The 23,983-nt window shown below is 42.7% G+C and overlaps 1 protein-coding gene across 1 annotated transcript; it reads left to right on the top strand.

The window, feature by feature from the left end:
* The first annotated feature begins 294 nt into the window (after positions 1-294).
* SNX16 (sorting nexin 16) lies at positions 295-23,981 on the top strand. The gene is made up of 8 exons (XM_079796012.1): positions 295-435; positions 1,778-2,252; positions 6,832-6,918; positions 10,774-10,922; positions 16,845-16,914; positions 21,723-21,859; positions 22,385-22,504; positions 23,156-23,981. Exons 2-8 carry the CDS (start codon positions 1,878-1,880, stop codon positions 23,250-23,252), a joined length of 1,035 nt encoding a protein of 344 aa, XP_079652138.1. The 5' UTR covers positions 295-435; positions 1,778-1,877; the 3' UTR covers positions 23,253-23,981.
* Positions 23,982-23,983: the final 2 nt, after the last annotated feature.

Below are 23,983 nucleotides of genomic sequence, written 5' to 3' on the forward strand. Positions count from 1 at the left end.
TACAAGTCCCATGATGCAAAGCAGGAGCCCAGTCCCCTGTTGGCCTTAGTTCCTCCCGGGAATGGTCGCCTTCTCATTCCTTGTCGGGCAAACTAGATCCCGAGCCCGAGTTTCTCTAAATGTATACAAATAAAGCAGGGCAGAGGCAAAAGAATTCTTACCACAAAACTAGGGTCAAGCCGGCTGCCAGAGCCCTGGCCCAACTCCTGTCAACGCCTCCGGGGGCGGGGCTCGTGTGACGTCGCTTCCGGGTGCGTGGTCGCCCCGCCCCTCGCTCCGCGGCGTGGGCTCCGGGCAGGCGGCGGGCGGCGGGAGCTGCAGGCTGCGGGTCACGTGAGGCCGCGCGCGGCGTGGGTGGGGACGGGGAGCTCGGTGCCGGAGGTCGGGGTGACCGTCACGGGAAGCGTGCCGGAAGGGGACCGCGGAGTGGCTCAGGTGGGGACGGGGCCGCGGAATGCCCCGGGCGCTCGCGCGGCGACACCTGCGCCCCGTGGCGGGCGGGCGGCGGGCGGGCGGCGGGCTGGCGGGAGGGCGCCGCGCGGTCCCCGGGCCACCGCCGACTCCGCGGGGCGCCGGGCGGCGAGGGCGCGACCGTCGTGGGGCCCGGGACCCCGGCGGGGGCGGGCTGCGCCTGGTGTCCCCGCTGCCGTCGCCGCCCACTGCTGTCACCGGCGAGCGGCTCGGGCTCGTCCCGCACCTGCCCGAGGGTGTCCGGGTGGGTCTGGGCGCCGGGGCGAAAGCGCGCGGGGAAGCGTCCGTGCTGGCGGCCGTGCCCCTGCGTCCTCCGGTCTGCGGCCTCCGGGGGCGCGTGGCGGGCGCCGGGCGGCCCCGCGGGCCGTGGGCGGGCTGGGGCTGCGGACCGGGAGGAACCGGGACGCTGCCGAGTCCAGGTCCTGACAGCGGACGGGGAAGGCTGCCCGCAGCCACGTGCTCTCACTTCAGCACCTTTCCCGGGCGAGCGGCCCTTCCCCACTTTCCTCACCGCTGCCAGCAGCTGTCAGTCACTGGTCTGCAGTTGCGACCGCCTCTCAGTTTATTTAACATCTTAGTGGTGAACCTTTTCTTCGTATTATTATGAAATTATTCTGAGATAAGATCAACTAGGTCTGCTGACAGCAGAAGTTAGAGTGTGCGTTGTAAAGAGCGGTTTGCGCCCTCAGCCTATGGCATAGAGAATCAGTGGGTATCTGGAAACTAAGAAGAACATTTAAACTTTGAATCATTTCGTCTTGGTGGCGATAAGCCTCATGTTCATTGGGGCTTATTTGATTATTTAATTTGACCAAGTTTGTGGTGTTTTTTCAGATGGCATTCGATCCAGGGCTTAATGACCTGTTACTTTAAGAGCAGTTGATATTTGTAGCATCTGAGCTTCTGGCTCACTTTATTCCTTTGGGTGGTTTTTTTTAGAATTTCACTAATTAAGTCAAAAGGTGATGTGAATAATTTTCCTTCCCTCCCTGTGCCGTGCATAGTACTGTCAGGACTGTAAGCAGAAAATAAAGCCTCAGGAAGGTTGAAATAAACATTGCAAAAATCTGTCACAAAGAAATAGTGAGAAAAAGGGTGCGGAGTAGTTCCGCTGTCTTTGCCTTGCAAATGAGAGTCCTTAGAGCTGACATTGTGCAGTTAAAAGAAGAGATTTGGGGCCTGTTTTCATTCCAATAAAGTAGTAAAGTGCCACAAAATTAATAGAAATGGATATGAACATTGTGTTTTCTTTTGGATAATGCTGCAGATTAAAACCCATCTTTCAATATGTTCTTCTCATGTTTAGATAGCAAACTCCCAAGAAGAAAATAATGGATTGCACATCAGTTGTTCTCTAAGTGCTTGGACTCAGCAGTTTGCAGATTTGTTGCAAAGCCCCAAAGAAGATGGCGACTCCTTATGTCCCAGTTCCCATGCCCATAGGGAGTTCTGCTTCCAGCTTCGCAACCAGCAGGAACCAAAGAAGTTCCTCTTTGGGGAGCATCTCAACAAGCTCAAACTCTTCCAGAGGCCACTTGGAAGACTCAAATACAGGAGCCGTGAAGCAGGCCAGTGCACCCGGCCAAAGGGATAGCGCCTCATCCGTCTGTAGCAGCCCCCTCCTTAGGACTAAGTTTACAAATGCAGATTCTTGCATTGAGTATTCCACTAGACCAAGAGAGAGTGAAGAACAGAATCCTGAAACAGCGAATTTGGAAGATAGGCCTTCTACCCCTACTATTCTGGGTTATGAGGTGATGGAAGAAAGAGCGAAATTTACTGTGAGTATCCGCCTTTGCTGCACACCAGTAGAAAGTGAAAGACTAACTCACCTTATTCTACACTTGTGTTAAATTGATTGATGTTAGTATGTACTTCTAATTTCTTAAAGATGGAATTCAAGTGGTTTTTACACTCTAAATTCTGTCATTGTAGTAGACTTTTTGTCTTACTTGAATGAATTGGCACAAACCAGATTTATATGTGAAACTAGCACACAGGTCAAGAAAGAACGTAACTAGCATCCAGAACCACCACCAAGCTCTCCTCCAGTCAGCGCCCTCTTTCGTGACAGGCTACTTTAATGTTGCCTATGTCTGTACCTTACGTAAGTGGAATCATGGAGCGCATACTCTTGGGTGTGGTTTCTTCAGCATTGTGTTTGTGAGACTCCTCCTTGACCTTGCATATAATCCTAGATAGCACTTTTTTATTACTGACTAGAGGTCCAGTGCACGAAATACATGCACGGGGGTCCCCTCAGCCCAGCCTGCACCCTCTCCAATCTGGGACCCCTCAGGGGATGTCCGACTGCCGGTTTAGGCCCAATCCCCGGGATTGGGCCTAAACCGGCAGTCGGACATCCCTCTCACAATCCAGGACCGCTGGCTGCTAACTGCTCATCTGCCTGCTTGCCTGATCGCCCCTAACTGCCTCCCCTGCCAGCCTGATCACCCCTAACCACCTCTGCTAATGGCCTGATCGCCCCTAACTACCTTCCCCCCTGCCAGCCTGGTTGCCCCCAACTGCCCCCCTGCCAACCTGGTCACCCCCAACTGCCCCCCTGCCGGCCTGGTTGCCCCCCTGCCAACCTGGTCACCCCCAACTGCGCCCCCTGCCGGCCTGATCACCCTACACAGCCTGCTGTTCAGTCGTTTGGTAGTCCCTCACTAACCCCTCCTGCTGGCCTGGTCTCCCCACATAGCCTGCTGTTTGGTCGTTACTGTTACTGTGATGGCATCCTGGACAATTTGCATATTCCTCTATTATTAGTATAGATACTATTCCTTTATGTGAATGTTTATCCATCCTCCAGTTGCAGAGCACTTGGATAATTAACAGTTTGAGGCTCTTGAAAGTACGACTGCTATGAACCTTTTAGTACTTGTCACTCAGTAAACTCATAGATGCATTTCTGTTTGATATCAGCTGAAGATTGAAATTGCTGGACCATATACCCAGCTTTTGAAGATATGGACAATGTACTACAAAGGTTGTACTAATTTACACTCTTCTAGGCAGTACATGAGAGTTCCAGCTACTCCACACCTTCCCAACATAGGGTGTTTTCCATCTTTTTCATTTTGGCAATTCTAGTGAGTAGAGTGATATCACATTGTGATCTAAACTTGCATTTCTTAATGACTAATTAAATTGAAGGCATTTTTGGCCATTTGGATATTCTCTTTTGTGAAGGGTCTGTTCAAGATCTTTGTTCATTTTTCTGCGGGGAAGCCTTTTCCACTTTACTTCGTAGTTTTCTATGCATTTTGGACACAAGTCTTTTTTCAGAACATGTATCATATCTCACTCCCTGCTTTGCCTTTTTACTCCCTTAATGATGCATTTGATAAATAGAAGTTCTTACTTTTAATATAGTCCAGTCTATTAACTTTTTCTTAAATGGTCAGCACTTTTTAAAATCTGCCTACTCCCACTGGACAGTGTCCTGTGTTTTCTTGTGAAAGCTTTATTGTTGGACCTTTCATACTGAGATCTGAAAACCATCAGGAATTAAGTGTTTTCCATGGTGTGAGGCAGGGTCAGACCTTCCTTCTCCATGTGAGTTCAGAGAGCAGGCTTTTATTGAGAAGACCACTCTTTCTCCTCTGCATTTGCATGTTGCTTCTGGCACAAATCAGATGACCCTAAAAGTGTGGGTCTGTTTCCGGGTCCCATTTCCCCTCCTTTGCCAATGCCACAGCCCTAATTATTAAAGCTTCTTGGTAGGCCTTGCTGTCGGGCAGCCCTCGTGCTCTAGCTGTGGTGTTCTTCAGGACTGTGGCTGCTCTGGGCCTTGGGATTGGGTCGAACTCAGACCAACCTGGCAAAACTGACATCTTACAGTACTGAGTTTGAATCTGTGAACTCAGTCCATTTACGTAGACATTTGTTTTTTATAATGATGGTCTGTAGTGTTCAGGGCAGAGGTCTGTCATCTTTTGGTTAGATTTATGTGTAAGTGTGGATGTTGGATATTCTCAATTGCTTTTTCTTTTTTTGTTCTTTGATACTTTGTATTTTTCCAGCTTATGTGGTTATGTATACAGCAACTTTGCTAATTCACATGTCAGTTGAAATAGCTTGTTCTTTCTCTTGTATTTCCTTGAGGTAGAGTTTATATTGTTGTAGTGTACCCCAAATCTCACAAAGGACGCCTCAAAAAGTCGAATTATGGAGTCATTTATTCAAAGGCTGGCAGCTACGAGGGGCAACAGCGCTCCAAATCTCGCAGCCCCGAAATGCTGGCTTCATCTGGCTTATATAGGTAGAATATCACAAAGGTATCAATTACATCTTTGGGTTTGAAATGAGGAACCTGTTTTGCACAAAGCAGTTACAGAAGCGAAATTGAGCAAGTTAGTTATCTATAAAGATTAATTATAGTTTTGGGTCTTGGGACCACTGAGTCAACCGGAACGCGTTATCTGGAGCCACTGAGACAATTTAGGGTAATTGTGCTGTCCTGGTTCCCAGGTAAGTTCCCAGGTACAGAAGAAAGTGCTTCAATAACCAGTAAGATCACAATCAATGGGATATTCAAACCACCAACAATGTAGTATTCAATCTATTGGGATAGCATACATAAGTTCAGAAAATCAAAATAACTTTTCTATTGTTTTAGCAAGCAAATAAGTACAGAAGCCAAACAGCAGGGTTAAAGTTAAAGTTAAAACTGCAGTTTCTACCTGAGATGATTGCTACCATCCTTCAATATGTTTATGCCATTTCATGCTGCAGATTTACAACAGTATAGAAGGACCTCCAAGAAAAAAATCATTCAGAAAATTCATGAAGAGACCATCTTTACAGTTAAATTATCTTAAGAGTGATGATGTATAGAGAAATCTTCATGAACCTGATGTTTTTAAAAAAAATTTTTTTACTATATTTTTATTGATTTCAAAGAGGAAAGGAGAGGGAGAGATAGAAACATCAATGATGAGAGAGAATCATTGATCAGCTGCCCCCTGCACACCCCACACTAAGGATCAAACCCACAACCCGGGTATGCGCCCTTACTGAGAATCAAACCATTAACTCCTGGTTCATTAGGTCGATGTTCTTCCACTGAGCCAAGCCGGTCGGGCCTGACCTTTTTTAGAGTGATTTTCGAAATTATAATAAACTCGAGATTCATATCCTCGCATTGACTCATCGAGGTGATGTGTGTGAAAATGCAAATTCACAGGCAAATTTAAGGCAGTGACATATAAAGTCTTTCAAGACCTCAAAGAGTATCAACAGATACAAGATTAGTCCTGTCCATTTAGTCATTAATTTAACATTTTTTGAGTATCTGTTGAGTGCCAGGCATTATGACCTTTGATCCCCCTTATGATTATCACAGATCAGGACTTTCTGGACACTTTAAAGGGTCCTCACTTTTATATGTTACACAGATAAATTACTTGTGTTTTACTTCAACGCTAAAGGATTCATCCGTAACCCTTGATGTTCTCCCCTTAAAAGCCAGAAGAGAAGTCAGTCTGTAAGGGGGGAGACTCAAGGGTGGTGTGCGGTCCCTGTAAGTCAACCCTGTCGACGTGGACTAGTCATGTTTCAGGTGGTCAGTAGCCTCACACTGAAGTGCAGCTTCAGAGCCACAGTGGAAAGTGATTGCACAGCCGACTTCAGGACAAGTTACCCTTTAGAAGAGTGTCAGTCATTTGGCGATGTTGTCGTCTTCATAGCTTAGCCCAAAATACTGTACCAGAAACTACCACACTTTCCTCGCGATTCTGTTATAAAAAGTACTTCCTTATAATAAACTCTAAAATTATACTTATGAAAAATAGAATCTAGTTTTTCTTACTGTAAGCTTTGTAAAATAATGACATGCTTCAAACAAGTTTTTCTATTCAATAGCCTAGATAATTGTGCATAATTATAGAAATGTAAGTCTTATCTAATGTAGATATTTTTTAGCTTGTATTTCAGCTCTGAAGATTAAAACATCAAGTTTCAAAATTTTGCCTTGAAGTGTTGAGTTTAAAAATTAATTTGATTGTATAAGACAAGAGTGGCTGTGTTTCATAGCTTTTTTAGGCATGAGTTATTCTTTTTATTAGTTTTAAAATATGTGGCAATAAAATATATTGGAAACTGATAAGTTCATTTATTATTAGTGAGCACCAAAAAAGGCATTTTGTCACAAATTTATCATAGTCTTGTTTCTTAAGAAAAAAATCTTGCTTTTGGTGCCTACATCAAATATTAGTACATTTCATGTTTTAAATTATTTCTGATATTTTTTACATAGTAATTGTTAGGACCTAGATTGTCAAGTAGAAGTTTTTTAGATACTTGATTTGCATGTTTAAGTATCTTTGCATATATCTTTCACTCTCCCCCTTGTAGGTATATAAGATACAAGTGAAGAAAAACCCAGAAGAAAGCTGGGTAGTTTTCAGAAGATACACTGACTTCTCCAGGCTTAATGATAAAGTAAGTACTTAACAAATCTAAAACCAGCTTTTCAGTTTTGAATTGTTACCTGTTTCGGACAGTTCGTCTGTTATATTTGTGTTTTTTCTTCCTTGTGAATTATTTAAATGAAGACAACCCTTTGCTAGTTCCTAAGAAAATACCATTTCATTTCACTTTAATAGCCTGAAGTCCCACCTCTACACGTAACTTTCTTTTTTGAAAACAAAAACTAAAAATGTGAAAATCTTAACCTTATTAACACAAATATAATTAAGATACACCTGTTTATTATCCAGTGTGATTTGGGTGGGCTCCGCTGGGTCAGCTGCTGAGGCTCAAACATGGTCAGTATTAAGCTCTTGGCTCCACTGGACTCTTATCCGGAGGCTCCAGGAAAGAACCCGCTTCCAGGCTTATTCAGGCTGTTGGCAGAGTTCACTTTCTCGGGGTTGTAAGACTGAGGTCCCTGCGTCCTTGCTGGTTGTCAGCCAGAGGTGGTGCTTAGCTCTGGGAGCCGCTCTCCAGTCCCTGTGCAGGTGTGCCAGCTTCCCAGCCAGCAGCAGGGAGCCCGGCCCTCCCGCTGGCGTCTCAGACTTTCTCCTCTGCCACCAGCACAAGGAAGCTCAACCTAAAGTGCTCCTGTGATAAGATTAGGCTCACAGATAATGTCCCTGTGCTCAGGTCAGCCACCAGCGATGCCAATTACAGCTGCACAATCCCTTTTACTGGGAAAGGTGGTGAAATCACAGCAGCAGCACCGGGGCAGAAGTCATGGGTCCTTTTTGGAGACTTGTTTATAGAAACATCAACTGCCTGTTATGATGTCATTTTTGCAGGAAATGAGTTGTTTTAATATAATGAAAGATAAAAACTAGCATTTATTCAAGTTATTTCAAGCTAATGTATAGTTTCCAAATTGTACTTTATTCAAAATAAAGTTGTTAATTACCCATAATGTACAATACAAAGTACCCATAATATAAACACTTTGTGAGGAGTTAATTGTGGGACATCTTCTTCCTCTAAGGATAATTTTTAAGGAGGAAAAACACCTAACTATGCATGTGGTCATATGGGACATTTAAATTTTAATGCTCAAACTTAATAAAAAAAAAACTTTTTATTTCCTCTTCACGACTTTTATTATTTTCACTACAAACATTAAATAATAAAATTCCAAGACAAAAAATATCTAATTACATCTTGAAATCAAATCATGGTTTTCAATAGTCCAGGTTGCTTTCTGGTTTTTATCTTGTTTGTTTTATCTTCACATATTTATAGAAATATAGACAAAACATGATTTTTTATGTTTTTACTTAACATTTTACGCTGTGGATTTTTCCCTTTGGTCAGTTTTTTTCTTACCTTGTGGCTGCACACTGGGATCAGAACAGAAACGTGAATGTACATGGTTTTATTTCGTTCATGCACTTAAAGAACATAGTCCACTGACTGCTCTAGTGCAGCAGCACCGTGCTGGGCCTGAGGGACGCAGCAGTGAGTACGACAGAATCATCGCAGAGCAGTCACATGGCTTTCAACCTCAGCTGTCCTTTGGACTTCCCAGGAGGCCTCTTAAAATTAGTTCCCAGGCCACACCCCAGCTAATTAAATGCAAACCTGTCAGAGTAGGACGTGGTCATTAATACCTTTCACAGCTCCTTGGGTGATTGCAGTGTGCAGCCAAGGTTTAGAATCACTGGCCTAGGAGAGTCCAAAATTAAATAAACACTGTTTACATTGTGATAAATGGCATTCAAAAATAAGTTGGTGATTTGCAAATTTGTGGTAGGTTGTCTTTTCTAAAAATGTTCACAGCAATACTTTAAGTCCAACATGCTCTTCCAGAATCTTGCCACTGACCATCAGGAGGTTGAATCTATATCCCCTACCCCTTGAACCTGGTGAGCTTGGGCTACTCAACCAATAAAGGACAGAGGCACTGATGCTGCCTGTCTAGGCCAGGTCATTCGAAGTACACAGCTTCATCCTGACTTCCTGTCTTGGGATGTTTCCCCTTGAAGCCCAGCCTCTGTGCTGTGAGAAAGTCCAAGACAGTCCACGTTAAGATTGTGGCTGATACCACAGCCAAGGTCACAGCCAGCAACCAGCATCATTTTCTACACATGTGGGCGTGACCTTCGGGTGATTCCAGCTCCCACCTTCGGATCTTCCAGCTGAGTTCCCAGCTCATTGTGGAACAGAGATAAGCCAGCCTTACTGTGCCCACAGAGTCCATGGCCTGATAGATGGTTCTTTATGGCACTGTGTTTTGAGGTGACTTGTTGTTTCACAGTTAGTTACTTGAACAGAGTGTATAAAGGCAAATCTAACACAGCTTAGCAGGTTGGAAAAGTCTCTCCCTAAGAAAGTAAAATTTAAGCCAAACATGCAAAATGGATCATAAACCAAAATATAGGAGCTAAAACTATAAATGTCCAGGAGAAAACATACAAGAATATCCTTGCAACCTTCAAGTGAGCAATGAGCAAAGATTTCTTAGGATCTAAAAAAGCATGACCCATAAAAGACAAAAGTGGGTGAATTCGATAACATTAAATTTTAAATATATGCTCTGTGAAGAGTGTTAAAATGGGTCACAATCTGGGAGAAAATATTTGTCATACATAGGATAAAAGACATATCTGGAGTATTAAAAGAACTCTTATCCTATCTAATAATAGAGTAATATGCAAATTAACCATACTTCCGCAACAAAAATGGCGGCCCCCATAGCCACAAGATTGCAGCACCCAGTCACCTCAGCCCCGCTGCTGGAGTGTCTGGCCTATCCGACCAACAAACAGAGGCCGGAGAGCAGGGCATGGCGGCTTCCTCAGCGTGGCAGCGGGGAAGCCGCCAGGCCCTGCTGACAGAGGCCGGAGAGCAGGGCATGGCAGCTTCCTCAGCGGGGCAGCAGCTTTACAGAGCCCAGAGAGCAGGGCATGGAGGCTTCCTCAGCGAGGCAGCGGGGAAGCCCCAGGCCCTGCAAACAGAGCCGGGACAGCAGGGCATGTTGGCTTCCTAAGCGTGGCAGTGGGGAAGCCCCAGGCCCTGCAAACAGAGCCCAGAGAGCAGAGCATGGCGGCTTCCTTAGAGCAGAGGCAGTGGGAACACCCCCAGGCCCAGCAGACAGAGCCCAGACAGCAGAGCTTGGGGGCTTCCTTAGTGTGTCCCTGTCAGCGAAGCCCCCAGGCCTGGCAGACAGAGCACACTGCAGGGCATTGGGGCTTCCTTTACATGGCGCATGGCAGCAGCAGGCAGAGAGCGGACAGCATGGCATGGGGGCTTCATCTCCATGGCTGCAGGGAAACCTCCAGGCCCTGCAGAGAGCAGAGAACCGTGGGGAGTGGGCCTAAGCCATCAGTAGGACATCTCCTGAGAGCTCCTGGATTGTAGAGGGTGCAGTTGGGCTGAGGGACCCCTGTGCACGAATTTCGTGCACCGGGCCTCTAGTAACTTAATAAAAATACAAATAACTAAAATTTTTTCTAAGAAGTGAAGGGTCTAAAGATGTGAATAGATAATTCACCAAAGAAGATATACTAGTACAGATGCACATAAGCACCATTTGTCAACAGAGCCGTGCACATTAAAACCAAGGTGAAACACTACTTCACACCCACTAGAATGGCTCTGTTAAAAAGACAGACAATGCAAGTGTTGACAAGGAGGTGGAGCAACTGTAACTCCTGTGTACACACAACTGCGAGAATCAAGAACTAAAACAAGGTGCAGAAAGCTTTGTTGGATTCAATTGTTTTGTTTTAAGCTTATTTCATGAACAGTTACACCTAGTCAACAGGGTAGATTTTGTAGACTTGGTATAATGAAGTTGAACAATGTATATTCTTTTTTCTTCTTTTTCAGTTAAAAGAGATGTTTCCAGGCTTTCGATTAGCACTTCCACCAAAACGCTGGTTTAAAGATAATTACAATGCCGACTTTTTAGAAGATAGAAAATTAGGATTGCAAGCATTTCTTCAAAATTTAGTGGCTCACAAGGACATTGCGCACTGGTATGTAACAAACTGAAATAAGGTTATAAATGCATTGCAGCAACTAGTTAAAACCAAAGAATAAGTCTAGGACCACGCACAGGGGAACAAAACCTATAAAACAAGTATAATAACTTGTCCACTAACAAACAGGGCCTGGAATTTTCTTGCTTTTTTTCAATAAGGACTTTATTTGGTGTTTGATTTGTATTAACACTTTTACAAAGTCAGCAAAGTTAAAAATTCAGTATATCATCTATTCAGACTACTCAACTGTTAACTGGATTTTTAGTTTTTAGTATTTTAGCAATCACTTAAAATGGCCTTCACATTTTTGGCTAATATGACACTATATAATTTTTAGGGTAATATATTCTTTGTTTTTTCAAAGTAATGTAAAAATATGAAAATTGTGAAATTGGGTTAATTTATATAGAAGGTAAATCGAAAATACCAAAAACCATTATAACGAGAGAGAAAGGATCTATATGGGTTTTTGCTTCTCAATATATTTACAAGAAAATTGCTTTGTGATTTAATACCAGCTGGGTATCTAATTTTGGAACTTACATTATCAAGTAAATTAAAACTATTTTGAAAAAAAGTAGAGAGCATTTGCAAGGCAGCGGTAGCATATACAGATACCTATCTCTGTAACTCTAATAGTTTGTCACATAAGGATGGGAAACAAAGCCAGCCTGTCTTGGTCTACCCTTTTTTCTAGGATCTAAAAAAGCATGACCCATTTTTATATCACCTGGTATACGTAATGCACAGTGTGCTTCTTATGTGTGCTGCCAGGCGTGATGGCTGCCTGAGGCCTCTGCCCACCGCCCGCACTTCCTGAAGAAAGGAACTGCCAGCCAGACCCCTCAGGTCCACATGCAGTTGCCTCCTCGACAGCTGGTATCTCACAGTGACCTGAACTGAAAACAGACTTAACAGCTGACTCTCCAGAATCCCCCCCAAAATTCAGCAGCTGTCTACCCAAAGCCCCTTATCCCTTCCTTTATGTTTTAAATTCCACTCAACTCTGTCTACTGTCCCCCATCCCTCCATCAGCACCCGAGTTATTGATGAGTGTTGGTATCTCACCTTGCTTATTGCGGAAGCTTTCCCCTGGTCTCCCTCATCCACTGGGACTCCACATTGGCAGCACAGTGATCTTTTGTAATGCAGTTTAACTCATCCTGCTCCTTGCCTCCCTGCCTGTCTTTCTGACTTTGTGTTTCGTTGTCATCCTCTGTCCGTCAGCACAGTCACCTTGCTCCATTGTCCCTTAGGCCTCCCTGGAGAGGCAATGCTTCACACTCCTGCCCATCCACCCTGGCCTAGACAACTCCCATACACCCTTCAGCGCCCAATAAAAACTCCACTTCCTCAGGGGCCTGCTCTCCTGACACCCGCGGTGCTTTATGCCGCACCAAGATCTCGGCTGTGCTCCCTCTTGCTGCAGGAGGCGAGGTGGGTTTCAGCTGGGTTTGAAATAGCATTGGGGTTGGGAGTGCTGTTCTGGATTAGAAGGAATAAGGCTGAGCATCGGGGCACATGTGGGCTAAGAGTGACCAGGTGAGATAACTAAGGTCTGAACTAGGCCCCCACGGGAAGCCAAACGTGAGCTCCGCACCCACAAGCCAGCTCCCACACTGTGACCCCCACTGTCGCCAGCCTCGGCCCCCAGTCCCGATGCCTATCCTCGGGGTGGCGTTTAATGTCATTTTTTAAAATATTTATTTTAACTGTGGAGAACAATGGGAAATGCTAACTGATATCTTTCTGTCTGAAATCCCTCAGTAATATTTTCATGCAGTGGTCTTTGGTGCCTAATCTTGGTTTGACAGAATTAATATCCAGTATTTTTAGTACATTTTTCTACCTAATTTTTAATTGACCTCTTAATGAATTGTCAGCATTAGCTTTAGGGGTGTATTTTATTTTTAAAGTATAATATTTAGGATAAAGAGCACATTTAGCTATTAAATGACGGGTCTTTTTTTATTTTTATTTTTTTTTACATTTTATATATTTTTATTGATTTTTTACAGAGAGGAAGGTAGAGGGATAGAGAGCTAGAAACATCGATGAGAGAGAAACATCAACCAGCTGCCTCCTGCACACCCCTTACCGGGGATGTGCCCGCAACCAATGTACATGCCCTTGACCGGAATCGAACCTGGGACCTTTCAGCCCGCAGACCGACGCTCTATCCACTGAGCCAAACCGGTTTTGGAGGGTCTTTTTTTTTAATTGTGAAATGTAAACTGATACATACCTTTGAGAGAAAAAAGGAAAATAAAGCATAAATAGAAGGTGAGGGTTCACTAGATGAAGCAGTTTTTTAAGAAGTTGAAAACACAGTAAAACTTTTAAGAGGATCGGAGGAGGAGTTTAGGTTAAGGCACATTTGCCGGGATGATAGACAGGCGGAAGGAGGCCACCTGTGGCTCCTCTTCAGGCCAGGGGAGGCAGCACTGGTCCTGATTTACCTCCGGTTTCCCAGTCCTAAGACGGTTCTAGGTTCTAGGTCAGCGGTCGCCAGCCTTTTGGACCTCACGGACCACCGGTTGGCGACCGCTGCTCTAGGTAACAAAGGGGACCAGGACTTGCTGAGCTTGCCCGCCTTTAGTTCCAGGGGTTGGGTGTTCCCTCAGTCAGGTGCTTTCCTCCTGTCCTGGCGCTTGACTTACTGCATCATCAGGTCCAGCAGAAGCACAGTGTAAAGGTTGAACACAGGACAGAGATTAGGGATGGAGTTGAACCTGTCAGTGGAAATTTTTTTTTTAAGTATAAGACCTTTTTTTAATGAATTCCATTAAAAATAAATAAAATGACTTCTGTTTAAGCCATAGACTCTGTGATAACTTAGACTCTGGTGTATTTGATTTGAACCCACTTCACTTATTGTAAAGCACACGTTGCTAACATACGGGAAGTCACTGAGCAGAGCCGGGCACGTGGCAGTCAGACACCGGTCAGGTCTAAAGGTTCTCCAGTCAGCACGCAGGGAAGGGCTCCGCTAGGGAGGAGGGCATCGGGCTTTCTGAGGAGGGACTTTCTCCAGCACGGTCTCCGGGAGCGCCTGTCCCTCTGCTTGGCAGGGCCAGCTGGCGAGTCTGACGCGCCTTTCCCAGGCCTTTGAAGCAGAAGGAACATATGTGAGCCACTGAAAAGTGTTTTGTAAGTCAGAGTTGTAAAACCAGTTTACATTTCATCCTTAATGCTGCAGATTAGAGAAAGCAGGGCATGGAATAGAACTCAGAGCTATATTGAAAAAAAAACTTATCCCCATAGCCCTGGCCAGGTGGTTCAGTTGATTGGAGTGAGTCTCTCTCTCTCTCTCTCTCTCTCTCTCTCTCTCTCTCTCTCTCTCTCTCTCTCTCTCTTTCTCTCCCTTCGTTCCTACCTTTCTCTCTCTAAAATATCAATAAACATATCCTCAGGTGATGTTAAAAAAACAACTTAGGGAGTCCATTGGGTTTCACCTGAGTAGAGCTCTGGTGAGCCCTAGGTCATGAGGATTTTTAGGGAAGGAGAATGAAATGGAAAACCTCTCCAAAAACAGATTCCTACAGCCAAGTCCCTGTGGGCATCACTGCTGATCGTGGCTGAATTGCTACTATAAACTAAAGGTATAAAAAGAGACGTGAATTTCCTTACTCACGTTTTCTTTTCCTCCAGCAGCTTTCCAGTAATTAGAGTAATTTGTGAACATAAAACTGTTACTAAAGGATGAGGACATCCGGGGTCTAAGCCCATGAGAAAATAATGTCTCATGTTAGGTTGCCAAACACTGAAATATTAAAAAGGCCCTTCCCCACGCTGCTCAGCACTTTGCTTTTCAATCTTAAAAGCCATTATCTCAGGGTTTATCCAAACTTTGGACTTCTCAATCTCGAGATAATTTATTTCCTGTAGCTCATTTCTGCCTAATAGATGGTTTTCCGATATAAATAACGGGTAGGTGGGAAGTATAATATCTAAACCAAAAGAACGAAGGTGGTCCTGTTCTCTGTGCTGTCAGATCACCGGCAGTGTTCCAGAAACCTCGATCAATGAGGGACACAGGCTGGTTGAGTGTGGTGAGAGAGGTGCCTGGCAAGGGCAGAGAATCCAAATGAACCAAAATAGAAGAGAAGAGAATTTAAAGGTAGAAAAGGCACATGTTTATACTCAGAAGAGATTTAAGAGCTGCCTCTACCACATTGTGCTGTGTGACCTTGAGTGAGTCATTTTACCTCTCTGAACTTTGGTATCATTTGTAAAATTGGAAATAGTGCCCATCCTCACTGTACATGATTGTTGTGAAAATTAAATAAAGTAAGATATGTTGCCCTGTGTGTACAACGTACTTGGAAAATGTGAGGTAATGTAAATGTTAATTAGCTTGATTGCCATTCACAGCATGTGCATATATCAAATCAAGCTGTACATTTTAAATGTGTGCATTTGTAATTATACCTCAGTAAATCTGGGGAAAATGTTGGCTTCATGAATGCAGAGACCCTGTAAGCTTTAAGTAGTCAATTAAGTTTGTGATCTGAAAAGGAAAGGAAATGTTAGTGTATCAGTATTGCTTCGTGGAGACTGAGGTTAGAGGAAATATAACACTGTTGACATATTTTAGGGTAATCATGAGAAAAAGGACTTAGATTTATCTTGAAGGGTCCCAAGAAGCAGAACTTGACTCCTGAATAGAAGCTGCCGGGAGGCAAGTTGCAGCTCAGGGAAAGGATACGTTGCAGTGGTTCAAACAGGAAGGAATAGTCCCCATTTCGGGACGTGTTTCTTGGCCGAACATGTTAAAGGTTGGAAAGCAAGCCATGGAGCTCAAAGCTCCACCACATTAAGATCCCTCCGTCTCTGTTCCTCCATGGGTATGGGACCTCCAGCTTCCTCTGTTTCCTGGACTGTGTGTGTGTGTGTGTGTGTTTTATTACTTACATTGTCAAGATTTTACAGCCCAGAAATTTGCTACTCTTTCGGATCTTCTGGATTGCTTTCTTGACACTACTCCTCTGTATTAATTCATGTTATTTTTCTTTGGGAAGATTTCACTAAAAATTCCATTTTTCTCTTCATGGCCATCCCCTGTCATCATCAACCTATCTGTCCTGAACTGAACCCAAAGTCCCCATTCCCTTTTCAGCATAGGTCAGCGTCTCCTTTATAAAGTGCATTAGAAATTACATTCCTGTCCGTTATGCCTTAAAAGGTAAATATCCACATTTTTGTTTTAACATGCACAGAGTTGTCTCTGTCCAAAATTGCTTTTAGAGAGTGGACTATTTTTGTAAAAAGGGAGCTTAATCTCCTACTCTCTTAACCTATTTCTGATAATTCCAGAGTATAAACACAACTATACCATATTTCATTATTTCAAAAGTTATGGTAATTCAGCAATGGCCTGGTCAGAATTTTTCCCTTGAACTCTTTAAGGGAAAATATTTTAAGTAAATTAATATAACAAAAAAGATTGCAAGAAAGTTCTTAACTTTTTTCAGAGTAAATACTTTAGATGTTACTGTAGGTGTATCTCCTAAAAAGAAGCAAATGACATGTAAGTTAGAATGGTATTTCTCCCTAACAGGAGAATGCCTTTTTAGACTGCTTCAGCTGACATCTCTTATCTATTCACCACTTAGATTGGTCCCTTTAGCATTATTCCGAATTATGTTTTATATCCTGTAGTTTTTAAGTCGTATAAATTCCCCATCTCTATGTGTGATCATAAGATCGTAGAAAATAGTTTAAAATCTCTACAGCTTCTATATATTTTATGTTTATGTTTGATTACTTGTATGAAGCCACGTAACCCAGCTCGTTTATTTTGGTATATCAGCAGCCACTTGCTTAAAACACTGTCTAGCTTCAACGTCACTCGCTTTTTGCAGTCGTTAGTAAACTTATTTGTACCCCAGCTAATTTTCTTTTCCCTCTGAAAAGCCTGGCGGTGAGAGAGTTTCTTTGTCTGGACGATCCACCGGGTCCATTCGATAGCCTGGAAGAAAGCAGGGTGAGTGCCGTGTTCTCTGTCACATGAAGCGGGAACAATAACTCAGCACAGTGACTGCATTGTCCTGGATTGGAATAGCACACAGCAAATATCATAACTGCAGACCGTGGTGGTTTTGCACAGAAAGCTTTCTAGTGTTTGAGCCAGAGGTTTCTTTCAATGAAATGCATGGGCCTGGTTCAGTGAAAACATAAAACTCATACATGTCACATCATCAGTGTAGCTCTAAAACTAAGTCCTGCATTTTATCCTTTATTTATACTGATTCAAAAAAAAAATTATTTGCAAATTTGTTTTACTGCATTTAAAGGGGCTATTTGTATGTTGAGTTTTCTTCCGTCTGAGTATCAAAGTCAAGAACCTACAGTGAAAATCAAAGTGAAAACTTACTTTCAGAGGGAGAAGGTATTGTCTTATTATCAGTTCAGCCCGAGCTTGATGCTGCTCAGATTACACTAATTGACGTGGTAAAGTGGCCTATTTCTTGAAGCAATTGGCTAGATTATCCAAGCAGATTTGGTAATAATAGATTAGCTAGAATTTTTCTCTAAGTTTTTCCCCAAATGTTTAATGGTGCTTAAGTGGAAGAGATTTAATTGGTAGGTTTGTAATGTTTTCAATTAAACTGAGTCAGTTCTTTGTATTAGAGTGAATACCATGGCTGTCTAGAAGTCTTTATCCATAAAAGTTGCTATTTGCTATTCCATTGTGAATGTACAATTTAATAATTTTAGTACATTTTTAGAGCTCTGCCATAATCCAGTTTCAGAAACTCCCATCATCTGGAAAAATCCTACAGTCAGTCTGCCTCCATCCAGCCCTTGACAGCCGCTTGTCTGCTTTCACTTGCAAATTTGCCTTTTCTAGATATTTCATATAAATACAGTCACACTATATATATGTATGTGTGTGCTCCTACATAAGATCAGTATTCAGTTATATAATTTTATATGTACGGTATTTATAACATTATATACATTCTGCATATAAACATAATATTTGCATCTAGTTTCTTTTACTTAGCACAGTGGTCGGCAAACTCATTAGTCAACAGAGCCAAATATCAACAGTACAACGATTGAAATTTCTTTTGAGAGCCGAAAACCGACTTCTGCACATGGGCCACGAAGTTTCAGTCGCACTGTACGTGCGCGCCTGCATGTGGTATTTTGTGGAAGAGCCACACTCAAGGGGCCAAAGAGCCGCGTGTGGCTCGCGAGCCTCAGTTTGTCGACCACTGACTTAGCATAATGTTTTTGAGAGTCATCTGCGCTATAGCCTCTGTCATTGTTTTATTACTGAGTGGTTTTCCATTGTATACATACACCACATCTTGCTTACCCGGTCACCACTGAGGGACAGTGGGACTGTTTCCAGTTTTACGCTGTTAGGAACAGTCTTGTGAGGACTTGTGCTTTCATTTCTTTTGAGTTGATTCCTAGGAGAGGAATGTTTGGTTATATGGCAAGTCATGTTTAACTTTTTTAGGAAACTTACAAAGTGTTTCCTAAAATGTCTGTACCATTTTACATTCCCTCCAGTAGTGTATGAAGTTCCAGTTTCCGCCGAAACCGGTTTGGCTCAGTGGATAGAGCGTCAGTCTGCGGACTGAAGGGTCCCAGGTTCGATTCCGGTCAAGGGCATGTACATTGGTTGCGGGCACATCCCCGGTAGGGGGTGTGCAAGAGGCGGCTGGTCGATGTTTCTCTCTCATCGATGTTTCTAGCTCGCTGTCCCTCTCCTTTCCGCTCTGTAAAAAATCAATAAAATATATAAAAATTTAAAAAAGTTCCAGTTTCCTCACAAATATTTTTTCTTTCTTTTTTTCTAGGCTTTAAAAATTAGGGTGATTTTACATTTAAAATTTACATCCCAGCTCCTCTTGAAAGATCAGTAGAGCTGGCGCCACTGGGTCTCCCTTCCCATAGGCTTCAAGTATCTCAAGATGAGCTGTCTGCCCTTTTCAAAAGAGCAAGCATCCTCCAATCCCCGCCACTCCCTATTCCCCTACACGTGGGCTGTACCAAGTGTATGCAGAGAGAGTGGAAGAGGAGGCTGCAGAGCGAGGAGTGAGGCTAGGGCATGCTCTGAATGACCAGCGCATTGATGAAATAATATTATACTGTCTGTCTTTGGATAACAGCCGTTCTCGTGGGTGTGTAGTGGTATTTCATAGTTTTAATTTGCATTTCCCTAATGACGTTTTTATGTTGATCACTTTTTAGCCATTCATGTTTTCTTTGGTGAATTGTCTACTTAAGCCTTTTGCCCATTTTTTTAGTTTGTCTTATTGAGTTGTAAGAGTTCTTTATTTTGGAGACAAGTCCTTTATCAGATACATCATTTATAAATATTTTCTCCCAGTCTGTATGTGTCTTTTCATCTTCTTATTGGTCTTTTGAAGTGTTAATGTTTTTTAATTTTAATGAAGTTCACTTTATTATTTTATGGCTTATGCTTTGTGTGTTGTATCATAAGAACTCTTTGCCTAATACAGGGTCACAAAGATCTTTTTCCTACTTTTTCTCTTAGAAGTTTTATAGTTTAGGTCTCTGGCCCAACCCCACACTAATGTTTTTGTAAGGTGTGAGGTAAGCGTCTTAAGTTCCTATAGATATCTAATTGTGTCATTCCCTTGACTGATTTGTGTTGAAACCTTTATCAAACGTCAAATGAAAATAAAAGGACTTTTAATTTTCTTCATTGATCTGGTTCCCTGTCCTTCTGTCGACACCACAGTCCTGTTTACTGCCACTCTCATGGCTACTGTTTACATGGCGTAGCTTTTTCCATCCTTTGCTTTAAGCTGTTGTGTCTGTCAATCTAAAGTCTGTCTGTCGTACATCGCATATGGCTGGGTGTTGGTCTTTTATTCGCTCTGACACATCTGCCTTTTACATCTGCCATTTTGCAATTTGTTTCCTCTCTTTCTCATCGGTTTGGGTCTTCTTCCCCTTAACTGCCTAATTTAATTGTGTGAAACAAATAAGTATACCATTTTGATTCCTCTGTAGAAATTTTTACGTTTTTCTTAGTTATTTCTTCATTATTTTTTAGTTTCTGCTCGAGGTATTATAGTGTCCATCTTAACGCAGTCTACTTCAGAATAAAACTTAATTCCAAGGAATTAATCACTTGGCTCCAGACTGTTCTCTTTGCCTTTCCCTCTGTGTTGCTGCTGTTGTATATTTTATAACCTATGCATAACAATACAGTGCAGGAATTACTTCTTTTCACAATCCTTTGTCTTTTGAAGGACTTAAGAGAAGAAATGAGAAAAAGCACTTACACACTCTTCTATCTTTCCTCATAGATTTACTGTTTCCTCCCTGCGCGTTGGCGTTACGTTTGGTGTCAGTCAGTCCTTTCCGCTTCGAGGCTTTCACTCACGTAGTATCTCTCGTAAGGCAGGTCTGCTGGCAGCAAATTCCAGGCTCTGTTCTTCTGAGAAGGTCCATTTTCGAAGCATAGAGTGTTGACAGGTCTTTTCCTGCGGTGTGCTGTGTCATCCCCGTGCCTCTGGACGCCACTGTTCCTGGCGGAAGTCTGCCTTTGATCATATCCTCGGTCCTCCGTACACGACGGTCACGGTGCCCTTGCTGCTTTCCGGGTGGTTTGTTTCTTTCACTTCCAGCAGCTTGATTATGATGTATTGCGGTACGGCTCTCTCTGTGTTTATCATACTTCGGCTCATTGAGCTTCTTGGATTTGGCAGATTAATGCTCAACATCAGACCTGGAAAGTTGTTGGCCATGATTTGTTTTTCAGTCCTTCTCATTCTGGGATTCCTGTGACGTGTCTGTCTGTACAATCTATATTGTACTTCATGTTTCTGAGGAGCTGTTCGTTTTTCTTCAGTCATTTCTTTTCCTCTGTTCTTCAGGTTGGACAGTTTCTATGTTGATCCATCTTCAAGCTCACTGATTCAATCTGACATCTCTGATTTTTCATTTCAATTATTGTACTTTTCAAATCCAGAATTTTCCTCTCTCTCTCTCTCTCTCTCTCTCTCTCTCTCTCTCTCTCTCTCTCTCGTCACTCTGTTTTTTGTTGAGGTTGTCTGTTTGTTCAGTCCATGGTTTGTTCATTCTGTGGCTTTAGCATCTCCGTGTCTGGCAGGTAAGGGTTCCTGCCTTGTTCTTTAGGTTGACTACATGCTCTTCCATAATTTTGAGGAGTGCTGCCTTCATAGGAGTGAATCTTCCTGTGAGATCTTTGCTTACTTAGGTCTTTTTTTTAAGTCCTTCAGTAAAGGTTTAAATTTTTTCCTTAAACTTCTAAGGGAAGCTATAGGATTTATTCTCATGTTTTTATATCATAATTGATATTTTTATTATATTCTGATTTATTGCTTTTATATTATTGATTTTTGTATATTTATTTTATATGTCACATCCTTGGTTAATAGTGCTGAGGAATTAAAATCCTCATTAGTTTATATATTCTTTTGGATTTACTGTTTACTATTTCTGTTTACTATTACCAAACTAATACAAATGGAATCAATAGCCTCAGGTTTTTTAAAATATATAATTATTTAGGACGGGGCAAAAATAGACTAAGGAGACTAGAAACTCATACAGTGGTGGTTAGTAATTGTTCATTCTACACTGAGGGATCTACCACATATTCTCCTCAGACGGAGAGCTAAGATAGCAGAGACCAGAAAAGGTACAGACAAGCTGTTTAGGTTGCAAACTATTATCTTGATTGTCCATGTTCCTTGACTTCTCATGATCTTTAGAAAGACACTCTATACGTAATTAACTTCTTTTCCTGCACATGATTTTTGTTTGTTTGTTTCTAAGGCTTTCTGCGAAACTTTAGAGGACACAAACTACCGTTTTCAGAAAGAATTACTTGAAAAACAAAAAGAGGTGGAATCGCTGAAGAAACTGCTCGGTGAGAAGCAACTTCGTATAGACACGCTAGAGAGCAGGATCAGGTGTGTTGCCATACCTGTGCTTGTAGCCAGACCAAGTCAGCTCGCAATACTCTGGGGTAGATGCCTTATATTTTCGTATGATGTAGGAAATTTCTAATCCCAAAGTCATAGACTTCAGGCGTACTTCCTTGTAGATTGAGAAAATTGTCTTTTGATTATTTATTTAGGAGCCTGAACATTTGAAGGATGGGAAACATCAGGATAATAAGCCACTATCTGTTCAACAGGATAAACATTATTCATTTTAACTATGTAAATGGTATCTTTGTTTCCAGGCATGTATGCCAAATTTTCACATGCAGAACTTCCAGTTTGCCTGCTCGTCACCATGTATTGGTGCTAAACTCGTTCTAAATTAAGCATGAACACTAATGTTTCTGTGGCCTCCCAGTCAGCAGTTCGTGAGCCGGGTGACTGCGTTCAGACCTGACAGTGTCAGCCAGGAGAGCTGCAGTATTCCCGCAGTGAGCATCTTAGCCGGGAGTGGTGGTAAGAAGGTAACCTGCGGCTGTCATTCCCTTGCAGAGCGCTGTGTTTAGACCGCGAGGAGCCGCCGCCCTGGTCAGGCACCGAAGGCGAGCACGTCCCGAAGGTGGCGGCCCCTGCGCTCGAGGCTGAGCCAGAAGTCCTGGGGGAAGAGTCCAGGTGTGGAACGTTCAGTCTGTTGCAGCCGAGCCTGAGGCATTGGAGGGAGAGTTCCAGGGCTCGATAGGGTATCTTTATGGACTCCCTGCGCATTGCGTCCTCAGCCTCCTGAGCAGACAGGAGGACGGTGGGTGTTCTGGGCCGTCCTAACACGAGGCTCGGGCATCCCGCTGCGCGTTTTCGTATCACTGAAACTGAAGCTCTGCCTGATGAACTGGGCTGTGAGTCAGATAATTAATTTTTTGTAAATCCTGATAAATTACTTTAATCTCCCACAATGTCAATCTTTTTCCATTCTCAGTATGGGCACTATACTCGCCAGCACCCTGCCTACACGACGAGAATGACAAAAAATCGTGTTTTTTAAAGCCCATTGAATTTTTATTGCATATAAGTTCAAGTTAATTATTAATAGTTCAGTGATAATGGTTAAGTTATAATTATGACAACAAATTTGTTTGTAGGGTAATTACTAATTATTATTGATAAGTGTTTGTTGGGAGAGCTGAGGAATTAAAAATACATCTCCAGAAAGTTCTCTGGCACTGACACGTGAAAAACGTTACATTTCTGATTAATATTTCAGTGTTCTTCCATTTTTAAAGGTGATAGCATTCACCCAGCTGACACTGACGCGTCTCTTCTTCACAGAGCTGATGCCCAGCCGCGCTGCCGGCCCAGTGCGCCCGAAGCCTGCGCGGCAGAGGTGGAGGTGGCGGAAGTGGCCTACGACGCTGAGGAGGACTGAGCCATGTGGCGCTCCCTCCGTTCTGCAGCTCGGCCCCTTCCCAGCAGAGTGGCCAATGCTGAAAAACAAAAAGACTGAAGCATTTACAGAAAACAGCAAGAATGCATGTGTATAAAGTTTACATAAAGAGAGGTTATTGGGATAGGAAATATATTCACTGATGCTTTAAATTGTCTTTTATTCAAGCTTTGTATTTATAGTGTGCATAAGTTATTTTGGTGTTTTGCCAGTATATTGCTCCAAACTAATGTGTGTTTAAATTACCAGTTATGTTAGTCAGATGGAAAGGAACTGCATGTTGCTATCATATACTCCTTTGTGCCTCTGACATGATACAGTTTCACTGACAGTTTACGTCAGTGGTGAAGAATTGTTCTAAATATTTACATGTTTACCATCTCCAAATAGATATTGCTTATTTAGAACATTACTGCTATTTATAAGTAGAAAACTTTCTGGTACCAAAGGAAAATTATTTGAAAGAGCTGTAATTACATAAAATAGCCTTTATTTTAAATAGCCTATAATTCATTAATATCAAAATACTATACTAAGCACCCCAGGTTATTGTTATACTTGTTTATTTTCCACATAATCTTCATCTTAAATCTTTACCTGTAGATTCAGGAGTTTGCCTCTTTCAGAATACTACCTCTTTTTGCTAATCAAGGCATACTCATTTGAAAATAGAGATTCTGAGTAAATAGGGAGTTATTAAAAAAAAAAAAAGA

Source organism: Cnephaeus nilssonii (genome assembly GCF_951640355.1).
Source record: "Cnephaeus nilssonii genome assembly, chromosome: 18".
Taxonomy (NCBI): Eukaryota; Metazoa; Chordata; class Mammalia; order Chiroptera; family Vespertilionidae; genus Cnephaeus; species Cnephaeus nilssonii.